This window comes from Fukomys damarensis, unplaced genomic scaffold (genome assembly GCF_012274545.1).
Source record: "Fukomys damarensis isolate Sample0158 unplaced genomic scaffold, DMR_v1.0_HiC HiC_scaffold_8, whole genome shotgun sequence".
NCBI lineage: Eukaryota > Metazoa > Chordata > Mammalia > Rodentia > Bathyergidae > Fukomys > Fukomys damarensis.
Window position 1 is genome coordinate 13,591,938 of NW_022900920.1, and position 27,569 is coordinate 13,619,506.

General features: G+C 45.7%; 1 protein-coding gene across 3 annotated transcripts in view; it reads left to right on the forward strand.

Annotated features, from left to right (window-relative positions):
• The window catches only part of Ctbp2 (C-terminal binding protein 2), a 107,023-nt gene that overhangs the window by 49,002 nt on the left and 30,452 nt on the right, over positions 1 to 27,569 (forward strand). The window contains exon 2 of one of the 3 annotated variants that reach the window (XM_010621201.2): positions 12,344 to 12,501. The exons of 1 other annotated variant lie outside the window; for it this stretch is intronic. In XM_010621201.2, the coding sequence (XP_010619503.1) occupies positions 12,444 to 12,501 (58 nt within the window). In that variant the 5' untranslated portion in view covers positions 12,344 to 12,443. Of the gene's footprint in view, positions 1 to 12,343; positions 12,502 to 24,337; positions 26,057 to 27,569 lie in introns of those variants that run through there. One more of the 3 variants, XM_010621191.3, reaches the window with a different exon arrangement.

A 27,569-nucleotide genomic window follows, 5' to 3' on the forward strand; every position in this document is an offset into this window, starting at 1 on the left:
TCCAGTCTTTAGGCCTGTAGGTATTGCTCATATGAGCAGAATGCTGTTTATACCAGGAATTCATAGAAGTGGATATATCACAGACCCAATGTCAGCATGGGCACCTAAAAATTTACAGCACTTTAGGTGGGTTTGTTCATGTTCTCTGGCCTATAGGTAATGTAAACATGCTGTTGTGCTTCATCAGTGTATTAGTGGCTCCATCTTTTCTGTTTAATTATACTGTGTCAGTGACCATAGTAAATTTGGTGGGCTATGTAAGGGATTATATTAGTTATCTGTTACCATGGGACAAATTACTGCAAAACCTTTGTGGCTTAAAACATAACTTTATTATCTCATAGTAGTCCTCATGGGTTTAGCTGGGTGCCTGAAGTTAGGGTCCCTTGTGGTATTGCAGTATGGATGGATGTTGGCCAGTGTTGGGGTCTCACCTGATGGCCCAGCTAGAGGAGAATTCATTTCTTTGTGACCTCATGATTGATCCAAGGACCTCAGTTCTCCACTGGCATTTGGCTACATGGCCTTCTCCATAGAGCAGTATGGTCTGTCTTACATGGCGGCTGGTCTCCCTCAGAGATGGTGAAAATGAAGAGGATGCCAGTGATGGAAGCCATGGTTGTTTTTAATCTGGCCTTTTAAGTGATATTCCAGCACCTGCTTCTTTTTCTTGTTAGACACAAAGCTCAGACAAGGGCATGAACACTAAGATGGAGGGGTTCCCTGAAGGTATCTGAGGCCATTGTTTTCTTCTTCTAGATTCTATGATGAGGACAGGATCTGCCCCAGGAAGGGAGGAGACTTGACAGGGTCATTGTGCTGAGCTCTCAGTAGGCCTAATGGGAAGAGACGGTGCCAGCGACTCATGGCCCATGACCATTTCCCAGGCATCCTTCTGAGTACACCTGGGTTCCTAGTGGGTTGCTGCATGGAGCTTCTGGGTCCAGAGAACCCTGGTAGGAGCTGGGTAGGTCATGAAGACCATCTAGCAGCTGAAAAGCCCCCCATGCAGAAATGGATCCACTTCTTTGCCCGCAGGCTGGCCTTGGGTCATTGTCCCTGCTTCTCCTGTAACCCTCCACTGTACTCTTTTTCAAATCTCCAGATGCTTCCTTGTATCTCCCTGGCCCCAAGGCTGATCCCAGAGCCTGCCCAGGGCAAAAAGTGGGCACCACAGACTTCTCTCTCCTTCCAAAGAGAATGCTTGAGATGCGCATACCCAAGATTCTGTCCCAGAGGTGTATGATTCTCTCCTGTCAGAAACTTGCACTGCGACCCATGCTCTGGATCCAGTTCCTGTCTTTGTTGAATCTTTATTTTTTCCACAGGCCTTCTACAGCCAGCTCTGGCCCCGGGTACCACGTGTGGCTATGGGCCTTGACCTGGCACCGACTCAGGGAGATGCCTAGAGAGGACAGATGGGAGGTCACTTCAGCCGGCTCCTTTGGCACAGTGTGTTCTAAGTGCCAGGGATACACTAGCTCCTTCGTAGAGTTAAGGGAACCTCAGCCCTCGAGATCAACTCTTAGCTGTACCTTAGAAACCTGGGGTAACACTGTCTTCCTGCAGCGACATCATTTATTCATGCCAGAGTTATTTTTGGAGTTCTCGGATTTAAAAAAACCTAAGTGCATTTAGGGTCAACCACATGCTGTGTTGTGTGTCCTGCCTTCATGCTAAGGAAATTGGAATTAGCAAATAGGCCAGTGGTAGTGTCCTTTCACAACTTCCCAGGAACTTGGGAAGTGTGGAGATGTATGAGGCTGTCCCGAAGCCACATCCGTGGATATGATCAGTTGCTCTGTGTGGCCTGTGTTCCAGGATCCCAACAGCAGTGTGTGTTGGGTGTTCCCCTAAAGCGGAAACACCTCATACCCGTGAGTACAGAGTGCACATTCCTAACATTCTGTCTCACACTACATGGTTAAAGCTGGGGACAAGACCTTTGAAGGCATAGCCCAGCCATCTGATAGCTGCTAATCCACCAGGGCCATGGGCATTTGTGGGCACGTACCCACTGCTCCCTGCATTGTGGGGACCACACTTTTGTACCCTCCATCTGGCACTGAGGTGGAGGAGGAGGGGCACAAAGGCAGGGTGCTCCAGACTTGGACCACAGAGCACACGCTAAGGGATAGTGTTAGGATTGCTTTTTCTGTGTCTTGTCTTGGGAGCCCAGGACCGAGTCCTGGGTGACTTGCTACACTCTAGAGTGCCCAGATTTTTGGCATGTCATGCGCTATACAGGTTACCCCTTCACCACAAGCAGGTTCCCTGTTGCAGAGACCCTGGGCTCTCTAAGTCTCACTGCCCTAGAGGTCCCTTGTGAGTTGCCAATTCTGGGTGCCATCAGTAGGCAGGCGTGGGTCTCCTTGGGCTACTCTAAGAAAGTATTACAGACAGTGTGGTTTAAATCATAGAAAGTTTTGTCTTGTGAGAAGCCTGAGATCAAGGTGTTGTAATGGTTGTCTCCTTCTAGGGAACCTGTTCTAGGAAAAGCTTCTAGGCCTGCAGATACTCATTTCTCCCTGTGTCTTAACATCAGTATTCCTCTGCCCATGTGTTGTTGGGTTAGAGCCTACCCTACTGATAGCAAATATTAGTTCTGTTTAACTTGATTGCCTACGTAAAGACCCTGTCTGGAAATGTGGCCACCTTTAGAGGTACTGAGGTTGAGAATTTCAACCCAGTTTGAGGGGGATATACTTCAATCCATAACAAGGAAATTACTGTCAATGTGCCCTGTGATTAGGTGTTCTGATATATTCCTCTGGAGCATTATATTGTCCACAGCTCATAGGTTTGTAGGTTTGGCAGGAAGGCCATGTGGAGTGCAAGCTCAGGAACCTGCCTCGATTACTGCCTCGTGTTATTTTTACATGGTGACTGGTCCAGAGACACGAGCTTGGTACTCACGAATCACAAGTCTTCAGTGCCTCCTTCCATTGTCTGTTGTCTAGTGTGGGCTCTGGTGTATATACAGTATGCCTACAAGTTGGCTCACGGCAGATTTTTAAGTGGCCATTGCTTTGTCCAAGGTTTCTTTAGTAGGATTTTAGGTAAAGTTCCCACCTTGACCATCAGCACAGATGAACTGTGATGTTCTGATAGGCAGTAGCATTCACCTGCACCCCACCACTCATCATTGGCTGCCACTGCTGCCTCGGAGTGCTGGGATTGCAGGAAGCTTGTCACCTTAAGCATTGCACGATCCCGCTCCTGTTTAGCAGCTTCTCTCCACCCAGGGAACATTCTGGGACATGTTAAAATAGAATGTTCACCTACCAGCATCCAGGACTGTAGCTTGCTGTGAAGCAGCTGAACTAATTCAAGGAGAATGTGTGATTCTAGGAATACTCTTCAACAGGTACTCCTAGATGGCTCCAATCCCTTCCTAGGAAGATTGGAAGATCCCCTTTGCCTCGCCTTCCTCTAAGTAAGTGTGTGTGAGGTCTCCCACATCTCACAACAAAGGTTATTTCAGGGGTTGAGAATTGAGCAATCACCAATTAGTGAGGTGTGTGGGTGCCCCAGTAGCTGTAGTTTGTAATGGAAATCATGATGGGCCTTTGCAGAGCTGTACATTCGTGTCCTTCCACAATTCTTCCCTCTTTGTAAATGCCATTCCCTGTGAGGTTGTTTTCCTTTTCCATCACTGTGGCTCACAGATAAGTGAGAAGCATGGACACAATGGAAAATCTCCCCTCAGGATGGTCTCTGCCTCCTGTGGGTTGGAGATCCTACCCCCTGGGCCTGGAGCCTCCCTGCTTCTTGACAGCCTCTTAGCCTCAGAAATTCTCTGTTGCAAAGGAGGATCCCACCCCTCCTTGTAGGAAAGAGAGTCAGCAGGGAGAACTTGGCACGGAATCCCTCCTAGGGGCTCATGTTCCCACCACAAGGCATCAGACGCTGGGAGACTGGAGGTGCCTTCTGTCTCTTCTTTCCCAGAGATGAAGGAAATACACACGGTTCGCCCACCAGCTCAGGATTTTTCCTTCTAGTGATTCTGACCTTACTTTCTTCAGGTTCTTTTAGAGCCCTTATTGGAAATGAAACAAGGAAGGCCCTTTGCTGCTTTGGTTCGGCCAGGCAGGGTGCGCAGCGCCCTCTGCTGGCCGAAGGGTCCCATTGCTGCGCACCTGACCTACCCTGGGCTGGGCCTGCTCCCCAGAAGGACGCGGAGGGTGGGGGTGGCGGGGGCCCAGAGCAAGCCCCGAGATGGCAAGCCCAGGATGTACATTCTGGAACTCAAGAGTGTCAAGAGGTGAGCCGATTGCAATCTCAGCAGGGTACCTGTGCCCCCCAAGGAGGGTAGGCAGTCCACAAAGACAGTCAGGGGCGTCTCTACCCCCCCGTCCCAACAAAAAATTTAAGAAGCTGATAAAGTAAAAAAACAACAACAACAACAAAAATCTAAAGATTTTGTTTAAATTTTCATAAGCAGCCGACTAATTCCTTTAAGTGCATATATTAGATATTTATATATAGGTGTAGCTCATGCATTAATTAAATAATTCCAAATTCCCTAAAACATTAAACCCTCCTTCCTTATTCCAGATTAAAAGTCTAAACCATATCTAGTTAATACAGTAATATATAGTATCTATTATATTACGAATGTATATGTTAATATACTATATACATTTGTTATCTGGCACATTATATCTTGCAGTAAGATAAAACCTAATGTCTAGAGGATGACTCCCAGTTGCTTTCTCCAGGAAGTATGACCTGGTGACTTGCTGTGGTTGGTCCCCAGGTCCATTACATGTGCTTTCAGACTACAGCAGATTCCAGCCGATGAACTGCATATGCACATGGACGTCACAGGCTGCAGGCATTGCGCTCAGTGACCCTTGGGCCACAGGCTCCCAATAGCTTAGCATGACCAAGGACCCTGAGAACTTTCACATATTCTAGATCTCGGCTGTGTGACTTTCACTTGTTCAGCTGTTAACATTCTCAGTCATTTCCTGCTGAAGGTAAAACTCCTGTCCCATGGAGCTCGAGATTGCTAAACCCCTACCTTGCTCTGCCAGCTGTACAGCTACAGATCAGACTTCCCATGCCCTAGCAGGAAAGAGCCTGTAGAGAACTGGAAAAGCAAAACTCAGAGTGCTCCTATGATTTCTCCTCTAAACACAGCAGGAATACAAGGTAGCATTTTTACACCTCTTAATTTGAATGAAATCTGTTTATTTGCTTTTATTCCCTCCCCCCTTTGGTCTCATATTAAAACATTTATTTTCATGGTATATTTGGAAGATAGGCGCTTTTAAAATGTGTGAATATTCTAAAGACAAGAGTGTCTTGTTTTCCTTAGAATGTGAAGACCCACACTTAATTTCCATTATGGCCCAAATAAAACAACCAATTAGAGAAAAATTATTCATTCGTTCTGCTCAGATCTTCTGCCTTCAATTATAGCTTTTAACAAGTAAAATACTTGGAGTCTTGCATTAACACTAGGAGGTGTGTTTTCCATGTGCAACACCTTTAACTCCCCAGCAGGATTACTCTGTTTTCTTGGCCAAGAAAAACATGGTTTCTCTGAGAAACACAAAATACAGATATTTAAGAAAAGAGCAAAATAGGGGATAGATAAGTAGGAGGTATGGAGAAGTCCAAATAATTCCCCACATTATATATTCTGCTGTTTCAAAAATACTCTAATGTATATACTAATTTGTTCCATTTATACTGCTTCGTTCATTGAAGAGAAAACTTTGTGCTTTTGTCTGTTCTTTATAAAAGAGGCTTCTTTATGACTTGTATCCCGAGAAACATTTTGGCCACTTTTTAAGATGATACACAATGTAGTAAGTCATGGTTCTTTTCTTAGGAGATATTTTTCATAGAAGTAAGATTTTTGCATTTTCTTTAATATCTACTTGTATTCCATTTTAAAATACCTTTCTCAACATATTGTGATTAAAATGAGACATGTTCATAAAGTATTTAGCACATAATAAATGTAAAAAATAAATAAAGTTGGGCTGGGGATTTAACTCAGTGGTTCTACCACCTGCCTTGCAAGTGCAAGGACCCAAGTTCCATCCCTGGTACCAAAAAATGTAATAATAATTATTATTATAATTATAATAAAAAATGGTTCCTCTTTTCTAAGCTGTGATGGCCTTGGGTGTGGTAGTACATGCGCTGTTTTTTGTGATTCTGTGTTTTGAAAGGCTTACTATATAAATTTCTTTTACTTTATAAACCATTTTGCTTTTACAGGCCCTTCCCTTGCTTACCTCCTCTCCCCTCTCCTCACCCCCACACCACGCCACTCTTGTTGGACTGAACCCAAGGCCTTCTGTGTGGTAGGCAAGGGCTCTACCATTAAGCCACACCCACTACTCCTCAAGAGCTTTACTTTTAGTTCTTCTGTGGGGTTTTTTTGGTTTGTTTTTTTGTTTCAGACTTTCAACTCAGGTGCTCCGCCATTGAGCTACCTCCCCAGCTCTGTGGTTACATTAGGGCCTGAGTAGGGAGCTGCAGAAAGGGAGACTTTTGAACGACTTTTTATGCTGTTTGATACCTGAGCCATGTGTTCAACCTCCCTGCCTCCTGAAGTAGAAAAAGAGACACTGTGTTTGCGTAACTTCCAGAATAATGATCAAGGAGCAGTGGTCACCTTTGGCCTTTATCTGAGTCTGTTCAGGTGGCTATAACAGAAATACCACACCTGGGTGGTTTAAAGTTCTGGAGATTAGGAAGTCCAAAGTCAAGGTGGTGGCAGGTGGAGGGGTCTAATGAAAGCTCACTTCCAAGGTTGTGGATTTTACTGTGCTCTGTTCCCACCTGAGAGAGGTGCTTTACAGGCACCAATCCCATATCCCGACCAACAAATACCATCACAATGGGACCTGGGCTTGAACATTCAAGAATCAGTACACATTTAGAGACAAGCATGATGCTGCACCCTTATACCCTCAGCATCATCTGCGAGACTGAGACAGGAGAATTACAACTCCAAGCCCACCAGGGGCATTTTAAAGACTTAGCAGGGCCCTATCTCAAAAAACAAAACAGGTATGTAGCCTAGGATTCAATCCCTAGTACGGCGGTGGGGGGAGGGAGCACAAATGCACAAGAGGAAGAGAGAATTTTCAGCATGGAAGAATTTTTAGGAGCTGAAAACATTTAGTCCATTATAATTTCAAAAATTGGCTCTGGTGAGCTCATTTTCCAGTCTAATCTTTTGCACAAGCTTCATTTCCTTCTTAAAGAGCACTTAACAATAATTCTGCTATTGATTGTCACAGTCTGCCAACCTTTTAACCAAAGGTGAGGTTGGTGTTTTACATGCCGTTCGGGATTCCTAGAATCTTCCTTGTTATGTCTGAAAGTTCTTTGTAGCTCTTCACAGCAAAGGGGTCTGCTAGATGCTAGGCTATGAATGTCCTGGAATAGCTTCCTTGGGATGTCACAAGCACCTGTGGCCCTCTCTGTGATTAGATGAGGAGTCAGGTGTTGGGGCAGGTGACTTCGGTGGGCTGGTACTGTCAAGGTGCCATGGAGGACCCCGCGTCTTCACATGCTCTGAACTCCCTCACTGAACCTCATTGCTAGGCAGGATTCTCCTTCCTGCATGGGTGCTGTTTCCTCACAGAGGCCCGATGGATCTGTACGTGGAGGGACCCTTTTCAGCTGGGATGGCAGCTGCACTGCAGGAGCCTGTCTTGCTCTCACGAGGTCCCAAGACTGGGTGAGATGTTCTACCTCATGCTCCTGATTGTATTGCATCTCCTCACCCCTGACACTTAAATCTGTGCCTCCACTGTGAACACTGAAACGTATTCTGTGGACTCTGGAGATTCATGCAGAGGACTTTGTCAGTCTTGCTTAACTGGGATAATACTCATTCATTAGACTATTGTGAAACTTAGTCTTTATTAACATAATGTTTAAGTAGATTTCCTTAAAAGAATTGAAAGCTTTTATCATGTTTAACCAATTTTAGAAGAATTTTCATCTTCATTTCCATTAAAGACACACACTTACTTTGTAAATCTCTCAGCTGCATAATTTCTATGAAGATGGGAAGTAGAATAAAGAAACGGGATTTTTAAAAATTACTTGAGCCTTAAAAAATATAAATTGGTGAAGGCTGGTTTCAGTCTTGCAGTGGCTTGGTCTGGACAGGTGCTGGCTGTTGGTCATTTAGAAAAATTAACTCTGCTCAGAGTTTAGACTATTGGACAAGGGGAATCTTCCCATTTCTTTTGCCCTAATTCTGGTTGTTTTTGTTTCACATCAAAGCATCTGGTTGTAAAATATGTTGTTTTAAATTTTTTGTACTACTATTTCTTAAATCTCGTGTTTCTCTTTTACATCTAAAGTACCTTTTTATCTAAGTATCTTTTATCTATGGGTTATTTATTCCAAGATCTACAGTAGATGTCTAAAACCGTGGATTTTACCAGATTTCACTATACATGCTCTTTTTTTTTTTTTCTGTGTATACATACTTCTGATAAAATTTCACCTTTTCACTTATAGGAAGTATCTTACAGATTTTTTTATGGCATCACTGTTTTTGCACTTTGGGGCTATTAAGTAAAATGTAGGTTACTCGAGCACCTGTATTTAAGTATCATAAGAATTGATCTGATAACAGGGACCACTCCTAAGTGACTAATGGGAGGGGAGAATATACAGTGTGGACACACTGGAGAAAGATGAATTGCATCCTGGATGGGAAAACGCAGGAAGATAAAGGATCTCATCACACTCCTCAGAACGGTGTGAAATTTAAAACTGATGCATATTTTATTTCTAGGGTTTTCATTTAATATTTGCATGCCGTAGTTGACCACAGGTTAATGAAACTGTGGAGAGCTCCCAACGCCTCAGATATAGGAGAACTAGAGTAAGTTGGATTTCTCAGCATCAAACATTTTGGCCCTAGGCCACATCTCTTACTTCAAAGGAATACGATTTCACGGGGACCTTTCTGATCCTTGGTTGGAGTTGGAGTTGGAGTTCTCCTGTATCTCTATTTGAGAAGAAAGAGGTGTTTCTTTTTGTGAGGTTTAGCTTCATTTACCTTTCTTCCTCACGAAAGACCCAACTTTCTTCTTGACCTTGAACTTCACTGAGCTTTACTTGTAGCACAGGTCCACTGCTGGGACTATTGTACAAAAGGAAGTAGGTGTGAAGGCTGAACCCAGAAAAGGGAAGGAGCAGTTCTCATCGGCATGCTGCTTCCCACCACGTCTCTACACACATTCTGGGTCACAGTTAACACTGTTCCTGTCCTACGAGTCTCCAGGATACACCAACCAAGGTCACTACACAAATGGGTTCTAGAACCTCGTCCCAGCCTGCATCTGCACCACTGTAATGGTTTGAAGTATGAGTAGAGCAAGTGTGCAGTAATGGACACATTCCTTCTTTCTTCTCCACCTTTATGTCTTTGTTAAACATTTTGACTAGAAGGTGTCAAGAGATGATGACAAATTCTGTGGCTAAATGATCATGATTTATGAGTGGAGACCGGCTTAAAATTTAAGATCAAGGCTGGTTTTCATAGCAAACACAAGAAGCCTGTGATGTAAGGGAGCCCAAAGACAGTGTAGGAGGTAAGGTGGAGAAATCAGCCACGCCCCATAGTGCACCACTCCGCTCTGAGCAGGGCCTTCCATTGTCATTAGAAACATGGCCGTGTTAAGTCCTCATAAATAGCTTCCTCCTTAGGAGAGTGTAAGAGGAAAATATCACATTGCTTACCTTCCCTTCCACAAGAAATAATAGGCAGGAAGGTATGGAATCTGTGGTCACTGCCATAAAGTCTGGGCCAGACGTAGCAACTGGTAGCCCTGTGTGTCTGCATTCCCTGCCAACATGGCTGGCCTGGAACGTGGTTTTGGGGGATGCCGAAGCTGGGGGCCAAGAGGAATGTACAGAAGTGCTCCAGAGAAGCCAGGCATACGAACCAGCTACTTCTTTTTAAAAGAGTAGAGCACAGACATTTGTGTAAGCTGATGGCTAATCCTGCCTTTGATTGCATGATCGAGATTCTACTTATCAATTTTTCAGGAAGCCATCTAATGACACAAATTAAAATTCAAAGGAAAGCAAAAAGCATGATTACGCCTCACTGGGGGTAGGGGAGGAAGATGTGTAACTCATCTTGCCTCAGATCCTAACGCTGTCATTTTTCATCTCCACAGTACTTCACAAATATTAACTAATTAATTCTCTCACCCTGTGGATGAGGCAGCTAATGTGGACTTCTGTTTTCATACCGTAGTTGTGGAGGGGCTCGGCTGTGATTTGAACAGCAGCGCTCCAGCCTGAGCGAAGGAATGTGGCAGGCAGGCCTGAGTCCTGTTCCTGTGGGTACCCAACTTGCACCCATAGGTCCTGGCCCCCTCCATCTCATCATCTCTGGTTTGCTGGGCTTAGGATTCCTCCTTGCATGGTTGGTTGTCTTGCCCGGAAAACCCAGCAACCAGAGCTCTACACCTGTGTCCATGTGTTCACCCCAGTCATTTTAGGACAGCCTTCATCTCTCCCTCCCCCACATCTCTTGTTCATTCCAGATTTTCCAGTACTGGGGTGTGAACACAGGGCCTTTATACTGAGTAACACTGAGCAGCATCTCCAGCCCTTTCTTGAGACAAGGTCTTGCTAATAGGCCAGGCTGAGCTGAAATTTCCATCCTCATTCCTCAGCCTCAGAGTGTGGGGTGGCAGGAATATTCTTGGATGCCTGGTTTCATTCCAGGGTTTAGGGAATTTCCTAGGATTGGAAAGAGTTTTGTATCCCTTGGGCATTGGCATTAATTATTAATGTAGTTAGAAATTGTGCTTTTTTCCTAGCTCTTTTTTTTTTTTTTTTTTTTTTTTTTTTTTGGTACCGGGGATTGAACCTCGGGTCCTTGCACTTGCAAGGCAGGCCACCGAACCGCTGAGCTAAATCCCCGGCCCCTCCTAGCTCATTTTTTGAAAATCAAATAACTATTGCCATAAATCTTCAGGTGTTTTTTTCAGCCTCATTGCTGGGAAATTAGCCATTAACTACCAGGAACTTGCCTACCTTTTAACAGCCAGACCTGCAGCCTGACCCTTGATAAAGTAACTCCTACAGTTGTGCATAATTGATAACCATACATCATAATCCTCACTTTTAACCATGAGCCTCACTTTGTCTCCTATTTTCTCTTTGTAGTTTTCTGGTAACTAAAGACAACTATTTTGTGGGTGCTTTGTGGGTTTTATGGTTGGTCTTTGAATAACAATGGTTTGGTTATATTTTTGGATAAATACACAGAGGATGGCTCCTTAAACATTGTGTAGCCCTTAGTTGGGATTCTTCATGTGACAGCTAGTGGAGAGACTGGACCGAATGAATGCTAGGGCACTAAATGCCGGTTCCTGGTTGGGGGACCTAAGTGTATGTTGAAGGACAGGAAATGTGGACCAGACTCTCCTGTGTCCCTTGGTCCTGACCCCTTCTAATAACAGGCTGAGCAGCAGCTCCCTGTTCCTCAGGTCATGTTTGGCTTTCTCTTGTGAGAGTCCACAGTGCAGATGGGTGTCCCTTCTCAAGAAACATGGGGATCCTTGGACAGGCTCATTAGCTACTCAAAGCTGGGTCCCAAATGCCAAGGCAAGCAGGCTGGTACAGTGCCCCTCCAAATACCATTTGGAGCCCCTTCCTGCATTAGAAGAACGTTTAGGAAGACAGCAGAGGCACACATTGCTGTATTCTAACCTCCATTTGCATGAAGTGGGATGAGTAGCTTTTGTGCTGACCTGTGGCTTTGCTTTCTGGCCCTCACTAGCCCGCTCCTGGAAGGCAGTTTTGTGAGCCATCTGGTGGTGTAGAAGCCATCATGTAACCACGGTGGGTGTCTGCATCTCAAGGCAGTTGTGTCTGGGACCTGCCGCCTGGTGTTTCAGAAATGTTCATGAACTTGCACCACTGTACCCACCTCCCCTCACTACTGTCATGCAGAGCCTCTGTGGGTCACAGAAATTAAGGGAAGGTCCAGCTAGCTTTTGCTTGGTCTCTGGCCTTGGAGTACAAATTATTACAATTGAGGTTGGCTGGTAATTGGTGTGAAGTTTAAAGCAAAAGATCCATATGCTGTTGTTTGCTGCCTCCAGAAATAACTGCTAAATGTCTTGTGTGCTAGATTGCTTGCTCTTACAAGATAGGAAGCAGGAGGTTGCTTCACTGGACTTGGAGAAACCTGTTTATGGAAGAGAGCAGGTACCACATTGTCAAATGACAGGTCCCCTGTAGAAAGTGGCAGTTGAGTCGTGAGTGGCCTTCTGGCCTGTGTCCTGAAGGTCTCCAGAGAGTAAGGATTCTTTTCTCCTTGTTTCAGGGTTCATAGTGGCGTAATGCACGCAGACTCCTGCGAGTTCCTTTAAGTACTTAGAGGACTGCTTTGCCTTTTGAATCAGAGTTGCAAAGTTCGATAAAGAATGGCCCTTGTGGATAAGCACAAAGTCAAGCGACAGCGATTGGACAGAATTTGTGAAGGTAAGAGCCAGCGTGGTTGGCGGTTTTACTGAAAGACACGTAGTCCTTTGCTCAAATCTTTGAAGATCTGCTCAACTGAGTTGGCTGTGCCAGGCCCCAGCACCTTCAAGCCAGAGCCCCTCCTCCTGTTCTAGTTCTTTTCCCACTGTTGGGCACCTTCTGTACCTTGTCTTTGGCTGTGTGGGCAGTGGCTCTGGCCTTCATAAAGGATGGTCCTAGCTTCTCAGGTTGGGGTGGGGGCCAGCAGGAAAGTGGGAGGCTTGTAACTTGTTTTCCATTTCTTCTATACACCTAAGATTATTTTGCCTATGAAAGATGTTGTATATTAGGACCAGCTTTTTTTTTTTTTTTTTTTTTTTAACTTCCTGAAGTTTCTGGCCTTTATCTGTTTTAAATTAAGATACTTAGAACAATGACTTCCAAGATATTCATGAAGAGCCCAACATTACCCCTTGTGATGTGTTCAAGTCCCTAATATCTTTGAAAATGTCTGGAAGTATTTTATTCATGAAAGGAAAAATAAACATCATTAAAATCTAATGGGAAACTGGGGACAAAACTCTGAAATGTTGATTAAGCACCATCCTTTCCTAATTAGTGATGGCAAAAAAAACTAAGATCCTGTGGCTAAGGGCTGAGTGGGCCCTCCCAGCCCTGGAGTTGGACTTGGCTCAGGTAATCACTAGTAACTGCAGGACTGGCCTTGACTCAGGGTGGCTTTACCTTTGCCTTTCCTTTGGGTCTCATTGCAGAGGGTACTGAAAGGGCTCAGCAGCCCCCATTCTCTTTCATATACAAATCAGAGCTGGCCTCCTCCTTGTGGGCAGGAATATGTACCGTCTTTCCCTGCAGCCATCCATATGGAATTGTTTGTCCTTTAAATAGATGTGGCTCAAGATGTATAGGGTGGGGGAACTGAAGACGTTCTGCTGTGTGACTCCACACTCCTTGAGCTGTATCCTAGGAATATATTCCCTCCACCCCCATCCACAGGGTGGTACTATAATTTACAGAACTTGGTGTTTAAGGTGTTTTTTTTTTTTAATTAACATTCAAACTTTTCAGAACATTTAAAACCTATAGAAAGGTTGATAAGACTAATATAGTGAAAACCAGTATTTCCTACAGCCCTATTTAGCTGTGGATGATACTTGCTTTCTTTTTATCAAGGCACAGACGTGCGTGGATATGCATATGTGTGAGCAAAGGATATGAATGAATGGATTTTTCCAGAGCGATCTGAAAAACTATAGATCGAGTAGTTTACTCTTACTATATCTTTGACGCGTATTTCCTTTTAGGACATTTTTTTATATAACTATCATAGCGTAATTGTTTAGGAATCTAACTTTATCCTAGTAATGTGTAATAAACAGCGTGTGCACATTTCCCTCATTTGTGTTTTTAAGCTATCTTGGTTTTTTTAATGTCCTTTTGCTTATGTAAGAAACACACAGATCACATATTGGGTTTGGTTGTCCTGTCTATTTTAGATTTCCAGAGGAACTGATATAACTGAAAATTTGAAGCCTATTGTTTTGTACAGTATTCCTCAATCTGGATTCACCTGGTTGGGGAGAGGGATTTAGAATTGACTTTTGACTTCCAAAAGCTGTAGTGGATGAACTTTGCAAGGTTACTATCAGGAAGGCAAGGGGCAAACTCTAGCCCTCCAGGTATGCATGCAGGAATCACATCGGAGACAGAAATGGTGTGGGATGCCATTGGCCTTTCCTCCCCACTGCCATAGCTGTATAATCCAGACTTAGGCCAGAAGTACTGTCTATGCTTTTCAATCTTCTATCTCAAATGTTGTTTACCAACCTTCCCACATAATTCTGCATCTTTGACATGGAATTTGCATCCAGTTTTTTATTGCCAAACATTTACCCATCATCTTTGTCTATGTGTGCTCCTGTTGAGAAACAGTAGCAATCATATTTTTAAAATTTCTTGATAACCATCAATGAGTTCATGTTGAGTTACTCAACACAATATATCTCTTAATCCACACATTTGCTCCTCCTGCTTATCAGCTAATAAGTGCTTTGTAGCACCTCCCTGAGTCTGGACCTACAGGTGATGCCATTTCCCAGGTAATGGCAGTTCACTACCATATTGTTCCCAGTATGTAGGCCTTATGATGCTCTGTCTGGCCTCTTTCTTCTACCAGCTCCATGAATTTGGCTATTTTTCTTCCTAAAGGCTTTGTGTGCCTGCAGTATGCACACCCACATCTTCAGATTCTCACTAGTCTCTGTTCTGTCAACTTTGAGCCATTTGTAGGATGTTAGTTTGGAGATCCACAGATCTTATCCAACTTTTCTGCCCTTTCCCATGTCCTGCACCCCACTGTAGGGGTGTTTTGGTTTTGTTTTATAGGGATTAAAACCGTGAAACCATCCTGTTCTGTAGTTAGTTCAACCTGCACTTAAAAGAACTTCGTATTTCTTCTACTTGTTTCTGAGAGTGCTAACTCCTGATCACCCGCACATACCCTGTTCTTCCACTGCTACCTGTTTTTCCCACTACGAGCTGAACTAGTCTTGCAAAATCTAAGCATCATTACTGCACACATATTCCCAGAATCCTTCCCTGCCTTCAGAGGCTTGTCAAGCCCATTCCTCAGTGAAGCATATCGTTCCCAGTCTCTTCATGGCACTCCTGGCTGTTCTGGTTTGCAACTACAGAGTCTGAGCAAGGAAGGATGGTGTGGAGGAGCATCATCGCTCTGCATGCTCAGAATCTCTCCTCTAAGGGCCTCTGCTCTTAAGATGAGGGCAGAGCCAAAGTCTTTAGGACTCTATCCAAATCTGTTGAAATAGTGAATAATCTTTTAAGCTGACTTAAAAGCCACATTTTAGTTTTTTTTAAACAACCTTCCCATTTTGGTACTCATAATTCATTTTGGGGGTTACTGGGGATCAAACTTGGGCCCTTGCACTTGGGAGGCAGGTGGCGGAACCACTGAGCTAAATCCCTGGCCCCATAATTCATTCTCTGCTCCTTCTTTCTTTCTCCTTCCCTCCCTCCTCCTCCCCCCTCTCTCCTTCTCTCTCTCCCTCTTTCTTCTTTCTTGGGGATCAAACTTGGGTCCTTGTGCTTGTGAGGCAGTCAGTGGAACCATTGAGCTAAGTCCCTGGACCTCTCTGCTTTTTCTTTCTTTCTTTCCTTCTTTTTTTTTTTTTTTTTTTTTTTTTTTTTTTGTTTTTTTTTTTTTTTTTTTTTTTTTTTTTTTTTTTTTTTTTTTTTTTTTTTTTTTTTTTTTTTTTTTTTTTTTTTTTTTTTTTTTTTTTTTTTTGTACTGGGGATCGACCCAGGTCCTTGTGCTAGCGAGGCAGCTGGCGAAACCACTGAGCTAAATCCCCAGCCCTCTGCTTTTTCTTGATGCCTACTATTAAACAATCCTCGTGCACTGTTGTGTAAGAGTAGTTATCGAACAGCCTTTGTTTGATAACATAGACTGGTCAGAACCAGATTGCAAGCTTCTCCTCTTGATGTATAATTTAGATGCTAGCTTTCCTGTCTTTTTAGCTTGCTGATGTCCTTGTTTGTTGCATTGCCTTTGTGATTTGGACCAGCCAGAACATTTTACTGACATACTGCATTGGGCCGAAACTAGTTTTTTATGCCTCAAATATTGACGTGACCAGGGCTTGCCACCATTCAGCTTTGCAAAAATTTACCCAGAGAGGCATTTTCTGCAGCCCTGCTTACTGGATATGTATTTCATTGCATTGGCTTTGCTGAAGGCTTTTTGTTAGATCACCATAGTATGGATTATAGTCTGATCTCACCAATACCATCCTTTGTTATGGGCGTTCAACATTCAGTTTGAAGAAAAGTAGATACTTCATTTTGTTCAAATGTCTTAGAAATGCATAAGAGTGGCTCTGAGGATAATAACAGCTGATCTGTGACTTTACCGTGTAACTCATTCCTAAAAAGTCATGATAAACACTGCTAACTGCCTGACTACCCCTGTGCGCTCAGGACAAAAGAGGGGAAAATTTTATGTCTGCTCTACTCAGAGCAGGAGAGGACATCCCTTGAAGGAAAGCTTTCTTCTACTCTCGTCAGAGTTACAGAGGAAACGCTACAGGGATGAGGTAGAAGAAAGCTTTCCCTCAAGGGAAGTCCTCTCCTGCTGAGTAGGACTGGCTTGCTACTGTGGAAGCACATGCCTTGAAATTGTTCCCCAAGATTGTGTGTGGGCCTTAGGAGCACATCTGAGACCCACCATGCCTCCGGGTCACTAAGGCATCTGGTGGGGCAGTTCTGTGCGGGGCTGGCTGAGCTCTTCATGCTGGGATGAGGTCAGTTTGTTTTTCCATTCTTTTGCCTGGCACATGCCCATCAGAACCTTCATAGCAAGACAGTTGTCTTTTTTCTCCAGTAGGAGAATTGGTCCAAAATCAATTTGTTTTGTGTTTATTTATTTGGATATTTTTGTTCTGGGTAGCTGTGTTTTTTACCTGAACTTTTCTTCTGTTTTTATGTATTGTACAATTGCTACTTGTTTAGTTTTGCAAAGCAAAACACAGAAAAAGTATTGAAGCCTGGTAGGTACCAATACGTACAGCAAGATCATTTCTAATAAAATATTTTAAATTCCCCCAAAAGTAGATTTTTAAAATAGGATTTGTAATGTTGCTATACATTTTAATTATATGTTAGAATCAGGCAATTATGCATACTTCCAGCAATTAAGTGATTAGCTGTAATTAATTAGCTGTGTAAATATCCAGTAGTCAACTAGATATGGCTAAAAACTCCATGATATAATGAATACACTAAAACAATGTTCTGCTAATGTAAAGGTAGGAAAATGGTCATCAACAGAAATTCATTTACTTGCAAGGCATAAAAATTTCCTATTTTGCCTCATCTGGTCATGGTTTTCAGATGAATTTGGAGCAGTGACCCTCCTATCACCTGGGGTTGACCGCACTGTCATCCAGGGATTGGGTTCATAGCATTTCCCATGCCCCATCAGGCCCTACTTTCTGCACCCAAGAACCAGATTGGTGTTTGATTAATTCTCCGATGTTATCTTACAAAAAATGCAAGCAGAAGCTTCTCTTTGCATTTCTCAATCTATTCGTGCCTGATTTCCCTAAACTTAGCACGTGCAGGTGCTATGGCCACTTAGGTTGTGCTTTTGGGCTCAGTCAGGTGTGATGCAGTTGGAGTCTGGCTGGGGCTGGGAGTTTATCTCGGTCTTCAGTTTTGTCTTGTGGCTGCTGCTTTTGGCTCTTGCCCCACAGTGGTGAATCACAGTGTTGCCCGCTGGTTGGCAGTACCTTCTTTCTGTCACTGTGCTCAGACCTCTCTCAAGTGCTCTGAAGCCACCTGCCATGTCTTTGCTGCCTGCTTTTCTCTTGGTACCTTTCTTTTTGCTACCAGTACCTTTGAGGACAGTGTCTGGTTCAGTTGGAACCAGAGCATCAGGGAAAGTTTCCTTGGCAATAGTAGGTTTGAGGCCTGAAGACGGTGCCTCTCAGGGATGTAGAGTGTTCCTAGGCTTAGGTGTGTTCTCAACCTAACTAGTATTTGGGGTGAACCAGACACCCAGGAAATACACAGCTGTCAGCTTCCTGCCCCTCTCTTTACTTTCTTGAAGTGTTGGGATGTTCAGTGAGAACTCTTAGCAATTGGCTTTTACTAATTTCACCGGGCACTATGTTGGAAAGTGTTGAGTGACGATTGCTAGTAAAACTCAGGTGCTTGATGTGTGTCCCTGCTCCTGTCTCCGTCAACAGAGGGGCTGGTGTTGTTTGTACACTAGCAAGACTGGCTGAGCACCTGATCTGGGCTGGGAAGTAGTTGGGAAGGTCTGCATCCTGGATGCCTATGCGTACACAGTACAGTACAGTGGGGTTCCACACTCCTTGTCTCTCCATGTTTCTCACTCTGAGGAGCTGGTGCATCCATCATCAGTCTTGCTTCCTCATCCCTACTGGGAAATGTGCCTGCCTCCTTTTCCCACGGGCACCATGGAATGCAGGAGTTCCTTCAAGGAATGAGTGGGGCAAACATCTGTCCTTTCATGTCCTAACAATGGTCTTTGCAACCAGTCCTGACTGTGCTGTTAGGTGCTTGCTGCTCTCTTACTTCACAATGGGGCCAGGCCTTTGTGAATGGAGCTGTTTGGGCTTCCACATTTTCCAGCAGCTAAGTGGTCCTGGTTGTAGGGCTTTCCTGGTAACTGCATACATGACTCAGTCCTTGCCCTTGAGAAAGTGGAATGACAACCTGTCCCACCACTGAATCCTGTGAATCAGTAAAGTGTCAAGCTTAGCAAAGCATGCAATAAGTTAGAAAAACTATGTGTTGTGGAGGACAGGGCTCCCGTTGGAGGACCCTGCAAGGAAACTGTGGCCTGTCCCTGCAGCTGGATCCCCTGGATTGCTCTTACAGTTTTTCCCCCTTCTGATGAGATTATACAGGTTTATTTGGAAGAGGGACAGAGTAACAGAGGTTAGACTAGTGATTAGGCTGCATGGTGGAGGGTTGAGCTGGATCCTCATTGGAGGTGGGTATGACAGGAACATCATAAATCAGAGAGGAAGGAAGACATTTTAAAATGCTCTGAGCCCAGTACATAGCAAGGACAAAACAGCAGGGTCTGATGTCATGAGAAGTGACAGCATGGAGGGAAGTGGGTCAGGTGCCCGAGACAGTGAGAACTTGCAGAAGAATTAGCATAGGAGGTGTTAACCATGAGGAGGGAAGAGTTGATGGACCCTTAGTATGGGTCAGCATGTTGTACCTGTGCTCTCAGAATTGCAAGCAGCCTTTCCATTTCCAGGTGTCCAGCAACAGCGTCCATACATCCATGCACTGTCCCATTCAAGACAACCTTTGAGAGTGGGCATTTTCCTTGGTGCAAGTGGGCATCAAGCTTAATTTTCATAACACTGTTCCTAGAAATTTTGTAGTGTATTCAAGAAATGGGGTCTGGGCTGGATGTACTGGTGCATGCCTATCATTTCTGGAAGGCTGAGGCAGGAGGATCGTAAGTTTGAGCCCAGCCTGGGCAATCTAGTAACCTAGCAAGACCCTGTCTCAAAAAGTTAAGGATGGAGTGGGTCAGGAGTGTAGGTCAGTCCCCAGTACTGTGCTAAAAGAAAAAGAAATGGGGAATAAATGTATGTGTGCAGTCTTTGTTTTCACTGAACCTGGCTAATACTGAGTTACCTGAGGTCAGGAATTGTTGAGAGCTCAGCTGGTCTGGAAAGGGTTGGTTGGAGCTGAGGTGTTCCCATGACTGAGTTTCTTTGGAGATTGGCATTGATGCCACAGAGCCTGTGTGCAAATGCTGCCATGCACCTAGGGCTCTTCTGTGTCACTTGATTCCCTGATGTCTGCAGTGCTCGTCATTTTTTCGAGCCTGTGTAAATTAGATGTCGGCTGCCTTGAAACCCTGCCAGACAGCCTGTGCTTCTTTTACCTGTGCTGGGGTCTGCTTGCCTGTGAGTTCGATCAGCAAGCAAGGTACTTTGGTATGAGATGGAAGGAAAGCACTTTTTTTGAAAATGGAAAATTTATTTAAAGAAAACTGTAAAGCACTTGACAAAAATATTATTTAAAAACCAATATAGTCCGTGCACATTTGAAATAGGAAGTAGGAATTCCTTAGGCCTATTTTGGCCCCCTCTCTGCTGGAAAACTGTGTGACCCTCTAACCACAGTAGCTTTCGGGGCGGGGGGCCTGGCTTCATTCTGTTATTCAGCAGGCGCAGGGACACCTCAGGGAAGTTCTCATTTCTTGTCGGGCAGAGGTTGGAGGAGGACCAGAGGATAGAAGCCCATTGCATGCTGGTCCTCCACCACAGGGAAGCCAGTTCCACACAGCACTCCAGTTCAGGGCTGGCTGCCTCTTGGGTGTGAGCTGTGCTCTCCAAGGCCTTGAGACCAACCCGGCAAGCTAGATGGACTGAGTGATCTTCACAGTGGCGCTCAGCCTTTTAGAGTTTCTGATTGCACCTGAGACTGTTTTTCTGTTTCATGGGATTAAACTCACAGAGGTCCTTTCCTATCCCAATGGTCCCGATCAGCAGGATCCCCTATCACCATCTTGGCCTTTTGTCCCTGTTCTGGACCTGTTTGGATTCTCCTGGAACTCTGAGTCTCTGTTGCTCGCTGCCCTTGTGAATTTGTGCCTTAAATTGCGCAGGGAATTACAGGATAAGTGTGGGAAAGACATTACTTACTTGTGACCCTAATTTGGCCATTTCACAATCATCTTTCTCTTTGATTTATTTTATCTGTAGGAGATTTTCGTTGTCTTCCTTAGTTTTTGGATCATACTTTTCTACTTTAGACATTTTATTTTTACTTTGTTTATTTTTTTGATTGATTGATTGATTGATTGGAACCAGGGATCAAACTCAGGAACCTCATGCTTGCCAGGCAGGCACTATTCCAATGAGCTACATCCCCAGCCTTACCTTATGTAGTTTTCTATGGAGCTAGTCCTTACTGGATTAAAAAGTTAAGTCCATGAAACTGCTCTTTCAGAAACTGGTCCCATTTCACCTTTTTTTAGTCAGTATGCAATTTTTCAGGAAAACAGCCCTGTATAAAAGAATGCAGGTTTTTGTTTTTTTTGTTTTTTGTTTTTTTAAAAAGAGTGCCAGAGTGTTTGGAAAAGTGTGAGTCCAGGTCCAGGTGTTTCTGCCTAACAGAGGAAAACATCTGTCATAATATTTGGCAGATCACAGAGCTGAGGCTGTGTGAGGTTGGGTGGCTTCCAAGCAGAACGGACTATAAATTGATGGGAATGGAATCTGGGCCTCCTGGTTCAGCTGTAGAGATAAAGCTGCCCTGCAGCCTTGTCTTCTACTGCTGCCCTGCCCCTAAGATTGCCCTTTGACTCCCCTCCAGTGGGCAAAAGCACAGATAAGAAACATGGCTGGTTTCTTAGGAGCTCTGGGGTAAACAGTAGGCCTCCTTGGATTTGAGCACCCGGGCTTAGCACCTCATGGCAGTTAAGTGGGTGAGTCACGAGGAGCCACATGCTGCAGAGACACCACACAGGGTTTGTTCCCAGGGTGCTCTGCTCTGAGGTGATCCAGCTCTCTCTGAAGGGACCTAACTCAAAGGAAAGGGAAAGGCAAAGCATGGGCGAATAACATAATACTTAAGTACTGGCCAGTGGCCGGCCGTCTGCTGGTTAAAGGCTGGGGATCCTGGCTCTGACATCTCAGAGCATCTCTGATACTCAAAGCGGGGGGATGCGCTAATATTTTTTTGGTTTGCTGGTCTTCCAGAAATTATCAGTATTACTTTGTTAAATAAGTTTCCTTTGTCCCTTGGTTGGGAGTTCTATGTCCATCCCTCACTTTTCCCAGTGCTGCCACATCCCAGTCCTATGACCTTGGGCAAGATCCCCACCCCTACCCCACCAGCTTCGTGGCATCATCACACCCACCCACTGAGCTGCCGGAGCAGAATTAGACCAGCAGTTGGCTAAAACACCTTGGGCTGGGCTGGGCACATAGCAGACATTCCACAGGTGCTAAGGACAGTGGTCACCTCATTCTGAAGCCCTTGATGAAGGACAAGTATGTGTCATGGCTGTGGCTCTCCATCCTGCCTGCCAGCTGCGTTGTTTTTATCTGCAGTGGGAGGAGGGGTGGGATCCTCAGTGAGGTAGAATCCCCCCACCCCAGGATGCCTGTAGAGCCCAAGGATGGAAGAGAGGCAGGCGTGAGCTGCCACCTGGGAGAAGTTACCTGGGAGATGTTTTGTCTCAGGCTGAGGCTTCACTGTGTGTCATGCTCGTGAAAGGAGGCCTGCCCACCCCACCCCCCATAGGAACACATTGCTGCCCTCTGTAGTGCAGTGGGTTTTTCTCCAGGGTTTGTAATGTTTTCCTGATTGTTTTGTTTTATGTTTATTTGCTTTGTTTCTGGTGTTGGGGATTGTACCCAGGAAGCATTGAGCCATATCTCCATCCCTTTTCATTTTTATTTTGAGACACTTGCCTCAAATTTGAGATCTTCCTGCCTCAACCTGCTAATGGGCTAATGTGCCCCGCTTCCCTGGCTTTTTTAGTGTATCCTCTCCATAAACCCATCTTGGTCCTGTGGAAGTACTGATTTGCATGCGGCCAGCTCATCTTGCTCACCCATTCCTCTCCCATAATTGTGAACATAATGGGGGTTTACAGAAATTGGCAGCAAAGGTCCTAATTCATACATGAAAAGTCAGCATTTTTTAGCATGGTTTCTTTTGTTTACCTTTTTAATGCATCCTGGGATGTGGGGGGACTGGGAGAGGATTTTGGTCTCCTTGCCATCTACCAGGGAATTTTTCCAGATAAGTTGGGGCTCTGTTAGCACTGGGGTCAGAAATAAGGGCCGTGATGTTGGAGTGGTGGCTGTGTGTTTTGAAGTTGCCTGGGCTGTGTTTCAGGCAGGGCTCAACCAGCCCCTCACGCTAGCAGCTCACTAATCCATGTGACCAGGGAAGTTCTGGCTTTTGGAGTCCAGCACACCTCAGGGAGCAAGGACATCTTAAGACAGAGCTCGGTCCCATCTTAATGTGTGCTATGGAGGAAACAGTTTAGGTGAGGTGAAATAGCCTAGCATTGCCATGCACCTAAAGGTCCTAGAAATGGAATTGTACTCCCGTCTCACAGTAAATCGTCAGTGTTTCTCAAGTCATAACTAATTTTTTTTCTTTTTTAAGTGACTAATACTTTTATTTGAAGATTCAAGTTGAATCTAAATTGAGAAAGATGTGGGTGAAGAAGGCACGATATTCTTCGATTTAATGGCTACAATTATGCAGATGATCTCATTTTAAAATATTTCAGTGTAGCCTGCCTCTGTGGCTCCTGATCAGCCCCTTTTGTTTTCTTGCCTCCCTGGCCGTCCAGATAGTTGGGACATCCCTTTTGCACACCTTTCAGGAAGCTGACGGGGTTCAGCAGCTTCCTGGTTTTGCACCATAGTGTCAGGGCTTTTCCTTTTCCCTTGATCTCTGTTGTCTTAAAATGTTTTCTCCGCCTGGCAGTATGAAAGCATCAGTACTTTGTCATAATCATGAGGTAAGGAATCTGTCTGCCATATAACACATTGGATCTGGAACCAGAGTTCCAGTGTTGGCAGTGTTGTAGGCTGCAATCCTGGCCCACTTTTCGGGGTACCTTGTACCCTAGAACCACACAGGAGTCTTTCCTGCCTGACACATTGGGTTTGCTCTTAGCTGTGTGCGATGGATAGATTAACAATCCATCAGGGAGGATTAAGACTAGACTGACATCGAAGCAATCTTGTTTTGCTCTCTGCTACTTTCAAGCAATCCGGTTGGGGTGGGCAGGAGAGAAAAGGAGACAGTGATTGTCCTAAAAGCACCCTGGTGAGGCAAGAGGAGGCAGATCAGCTGGAGGTACAGTGTGGGATAATTCCCAGCTTCAGGTTGGGAGGCCCGGATGGAGCAGGCAGCCGGCTTCATCAGTCTAACAAGATGTCACATGGAACAAAAGCTTTAGGGGTTTTATTTAGCTCTTAATCCGCATGCTGAGGGAGCTGAGGTCCATGTGAGCACTGCAGCCAAGCAGGAGGACTAGCAGGACAGCCTCCTTTCTGAGACGGAGCTGCACAGGACAGACTTCCGAGCTACTGTTGGGAGACTGAGAGGCAAAGTTACCGTGAGTCTATTTAGCCTACTAAGGTTTCGGAGGATTAATAATTTAGGCTGCACTTTGAAACAGAAACCCCACTCAGTTGTGCCTGCTGTCTCGGAAGGGTTCGCATACAGCTCAGTCTGGTTTTGATGTGTGTAACTGAAGATTTATGAAGAGAGCCTTCCTCCGCTGCTCGCCTGCAGTCATTTGTTCTGCCGATGCCGGTTCCCAGCAGGCGTATCAACACTGGCCGTTCGCAGAGCTGGGATGCTGCTGGCTGGTACGACGACCCTTGGGAGAATGCTGAGGCTCCGCCATCCCTGGGGAGGAGAAGCTCTCTGACGTATGGCTCGGGTGAGGGGACCTGGTGCGAGCTGCCTAACCACCGAACCCAGGCCACCGCCCTGCCCGGGGCCCCTGAGCCCTACCTGTACCAGGAGGCTTTTTATAATTCGCTGGCTGCCAGGAAGGGCTCTGCTCCTGAATTCACTTTCTACAACAGCAGACAGGCTGTGATGTCTGGCCATAGTGCCCTCCTGCCACAGAATTACTACAGTGACCCGTCCAGAGGCACAAGGGTACCCAAGGAGCCTCCCTACTATCAGGACCCAGGAGTCAGCGAGCCAGTGCCCAGCTACAGAATGCTTGGTAGCAGAGCGCCATGGGAGCACATGCAAGGCCAGATACCAGCGCTGCAGGACACCAGCCACCTGTACCAGGATCCTGGGGGTAAAATGATCCCTTCGGGACAGCAGGTGAAGGGCAGGGCACCATCTCCCGGGTGTTACAGGAGGGAACTGCCTGATGCCAGGTTCGGCGCAGAAACACCTGCCTACCCATCCAGTCAGGTGTACAATGACGTTGGCGAGAGACCTGTGGATTCTAACCCTGCCAGACAGGTGGCCCCAACATGCCTGGTTGTGGATCCTGGCGTAGCTGCTCCCCCCGAGAGCAGCACTGGAGTGGCCCCAGGGTCCCTGAATCGAAGCTACGGGCCTCTACGGGAAAATGTCCACCCTAAGATGGCTTTCGAGAATTTTGAGGCTAACCTGCCTGCATTCCAGGGACCTGGTGGCAAGAGGAATGTGCCCCCCGAGTTCCTGGCGCTGCTGCGGGCAGAGGGTGTTGCAGAGGCCACTCTGGCGGCCCTTGTACAGCAAGGCTTTGACTCCCCAGCTGCCCTGGCCACTCTGGAGGATGCAGACATCAAGTCTGTTGCAACCAACCTTGGCCAAGCCCGTGTCCTGAGCCGCCTGGCCAGCAGCTGCAGGACAGAGATGCAGCTTCGGAGGCAGAATCGGGCAGGCCCCCTGCCCCGCACACGGTCCAGCAGTTTCAGCCATCGGAGTGAGCTGCTGCGCGGTGACTTGGCTTCTCTGGGTGCCACAGCCCTGCAGTCTCAGCCTGCGAGGCCCCTGCAGACGGCCTCCCCTCAGTCAGGAGATGTGGCCCGGCGCCCTTCCAGTGCACCCTCCCAGCACCTCCTGGAGAGAGCCATCTATTCTGCCCCGGGGGTGGGCCCTCAAGCCCCCCACCTCCCTTCCAACTCTGGGTATAGCTCTCCCACCACTTGTTCTCTCACAGCACGCCTGGGCCCCTCTTATACTCAGCAAGCTGGGGTGGCCTTGACGAACCCAGGCACCTCAGCCCCCCTTCACCAAGGCCCCAGAACAGCCTACTCCACCTCGTATACAGTGCCCATGGAGCTGCTGAAGCGGGAGCGCAGTGTGGTTGCTTCTCCACTGCCCAGCTCCCATGACAGCCCCCAGCTGCTGCAGAAGCCTGGAGTCCCTGTGGAGCCATCAGCTCTGCCACCGGTCAGCCAAAGCCTCCACACACCACACTCACCATACCAGAAGGTGGCCCGGCGGACAGGGGCACCCATCATCGTGTCCACCATGCTTGCACCGGAGCCAAGTAACATACCCTACCTGCCTTCCCCAGCTGGGTACCTTGGGGAGGGTGTGCCTGGGGCGGGTTGGGGAAGTTTGAGCATGGGATATTAAGTCCCTGCTGGCCAGCAGGCATGCACAAACCCTGCCACACGAGAAGGCCACAGTGCTGTGCTGGCTCCCGGGCTAGCCATTGGACACAAGTTGTCTTGGGTTCAACAGATTATCATGCTGGCCCACATTGGCTTATGGGTTCCCCTTTATGGTGCTGAGATGCAGCTATTTTCTGAGGGGGTTAAAGTCCTCCAGAACAGACCTTCAGCGCACCAGGGGTGGGGATTCCTTAGGTCAGTTTGGGTAGCTTTGGAGAAGGCGGGAGTGTTTGATCAGACACCTTGCCTGAATTGTGCCATGGCTCATTTGCTGTTTGAGGTACCTCACTGCCGAAGCCTACCTCTGCAGGGCCTGTGTGCAGTAGCAAAGGCAGGAATTAACCACCGTGGAGCTAAAAATGTGTGTGCTGCCACACTTGTGGGTTAAACAAAGCAAGATGTTGGAATCCCGCAGAACTCCCTGTTTCAAAAACAAATTTAGTCTCAGTTTGGAAAATGCAGTTGGGAATTCTGCTTGCTTGTGGTAAAGGATATATTTCCAAGGTAAGGAAGGAGGAAGATAGGCACTAGATGGATTTCTACAAAGTATGAGCCAAAAGTTGACTGATGGCATGTGTTTCCTTGGCCGTTACGGTTAAACTTCTGGGTCAGCATCCTCTGAACAATTAGAATTTTTATTTTAACTATATAGAGTCTTGACTAAAAACACAATATATATCAGTCTTCCTTTACCTCTTCATCATAGTTTATAAAAGTAAATCCTTTCTGTGTGCTTATTTTTCCTAAATAACCAGTGTTATGAGGGCTATAATGATGACAGAATAAGATCTATCATTTTGACAGTGCCCCTGAAATAACTGGTAGGTGTTGGGAGGTTTGCATATCCCTGAGATAAAAACCTTACATTTTCTATGAGATGGTGGAACTGCTGGAAATTGTCGTGGCTTCTGTTGCTTCATAGAATCGGCCTTCAGGCACTTTTATTTCTCTGCTGCCTGGTTTTTTCTGTTTTCTATTGCTCAAGATTCTTGTTTTGTCTCATTGATATTTTTTTTAAAGTCTGATCCTATACTTTATTTGACTTTTTAAAATCAATGTGCAGGAGGAGGGCAGTCAGGTAATTTTTCGCGGTGGGGGGGGCTGTGCCTTCTCTCACAGCCAAGCATTCTTTCTTTGTAACCAACTAATTTGCATGGCGATGACATTTGTTGCTCCAGTAATTTCATCTGATAATGGCTGGGCTTGCAAAGCGGATCTGAAAACATATTCCTTAATTATGTGTTGCTAAGCAACAGGAGGGTTTGGTCATAATCACAGAAAGATTATCTCCTCATTGAAGTCGGGGAAAGGTTTTGCAGAAGGAGGACCTGCAAAATTGCCTCTTTTTTTTTTTTTTTTTTTTTTTTTTTTTTTTTTTTTTTTTTT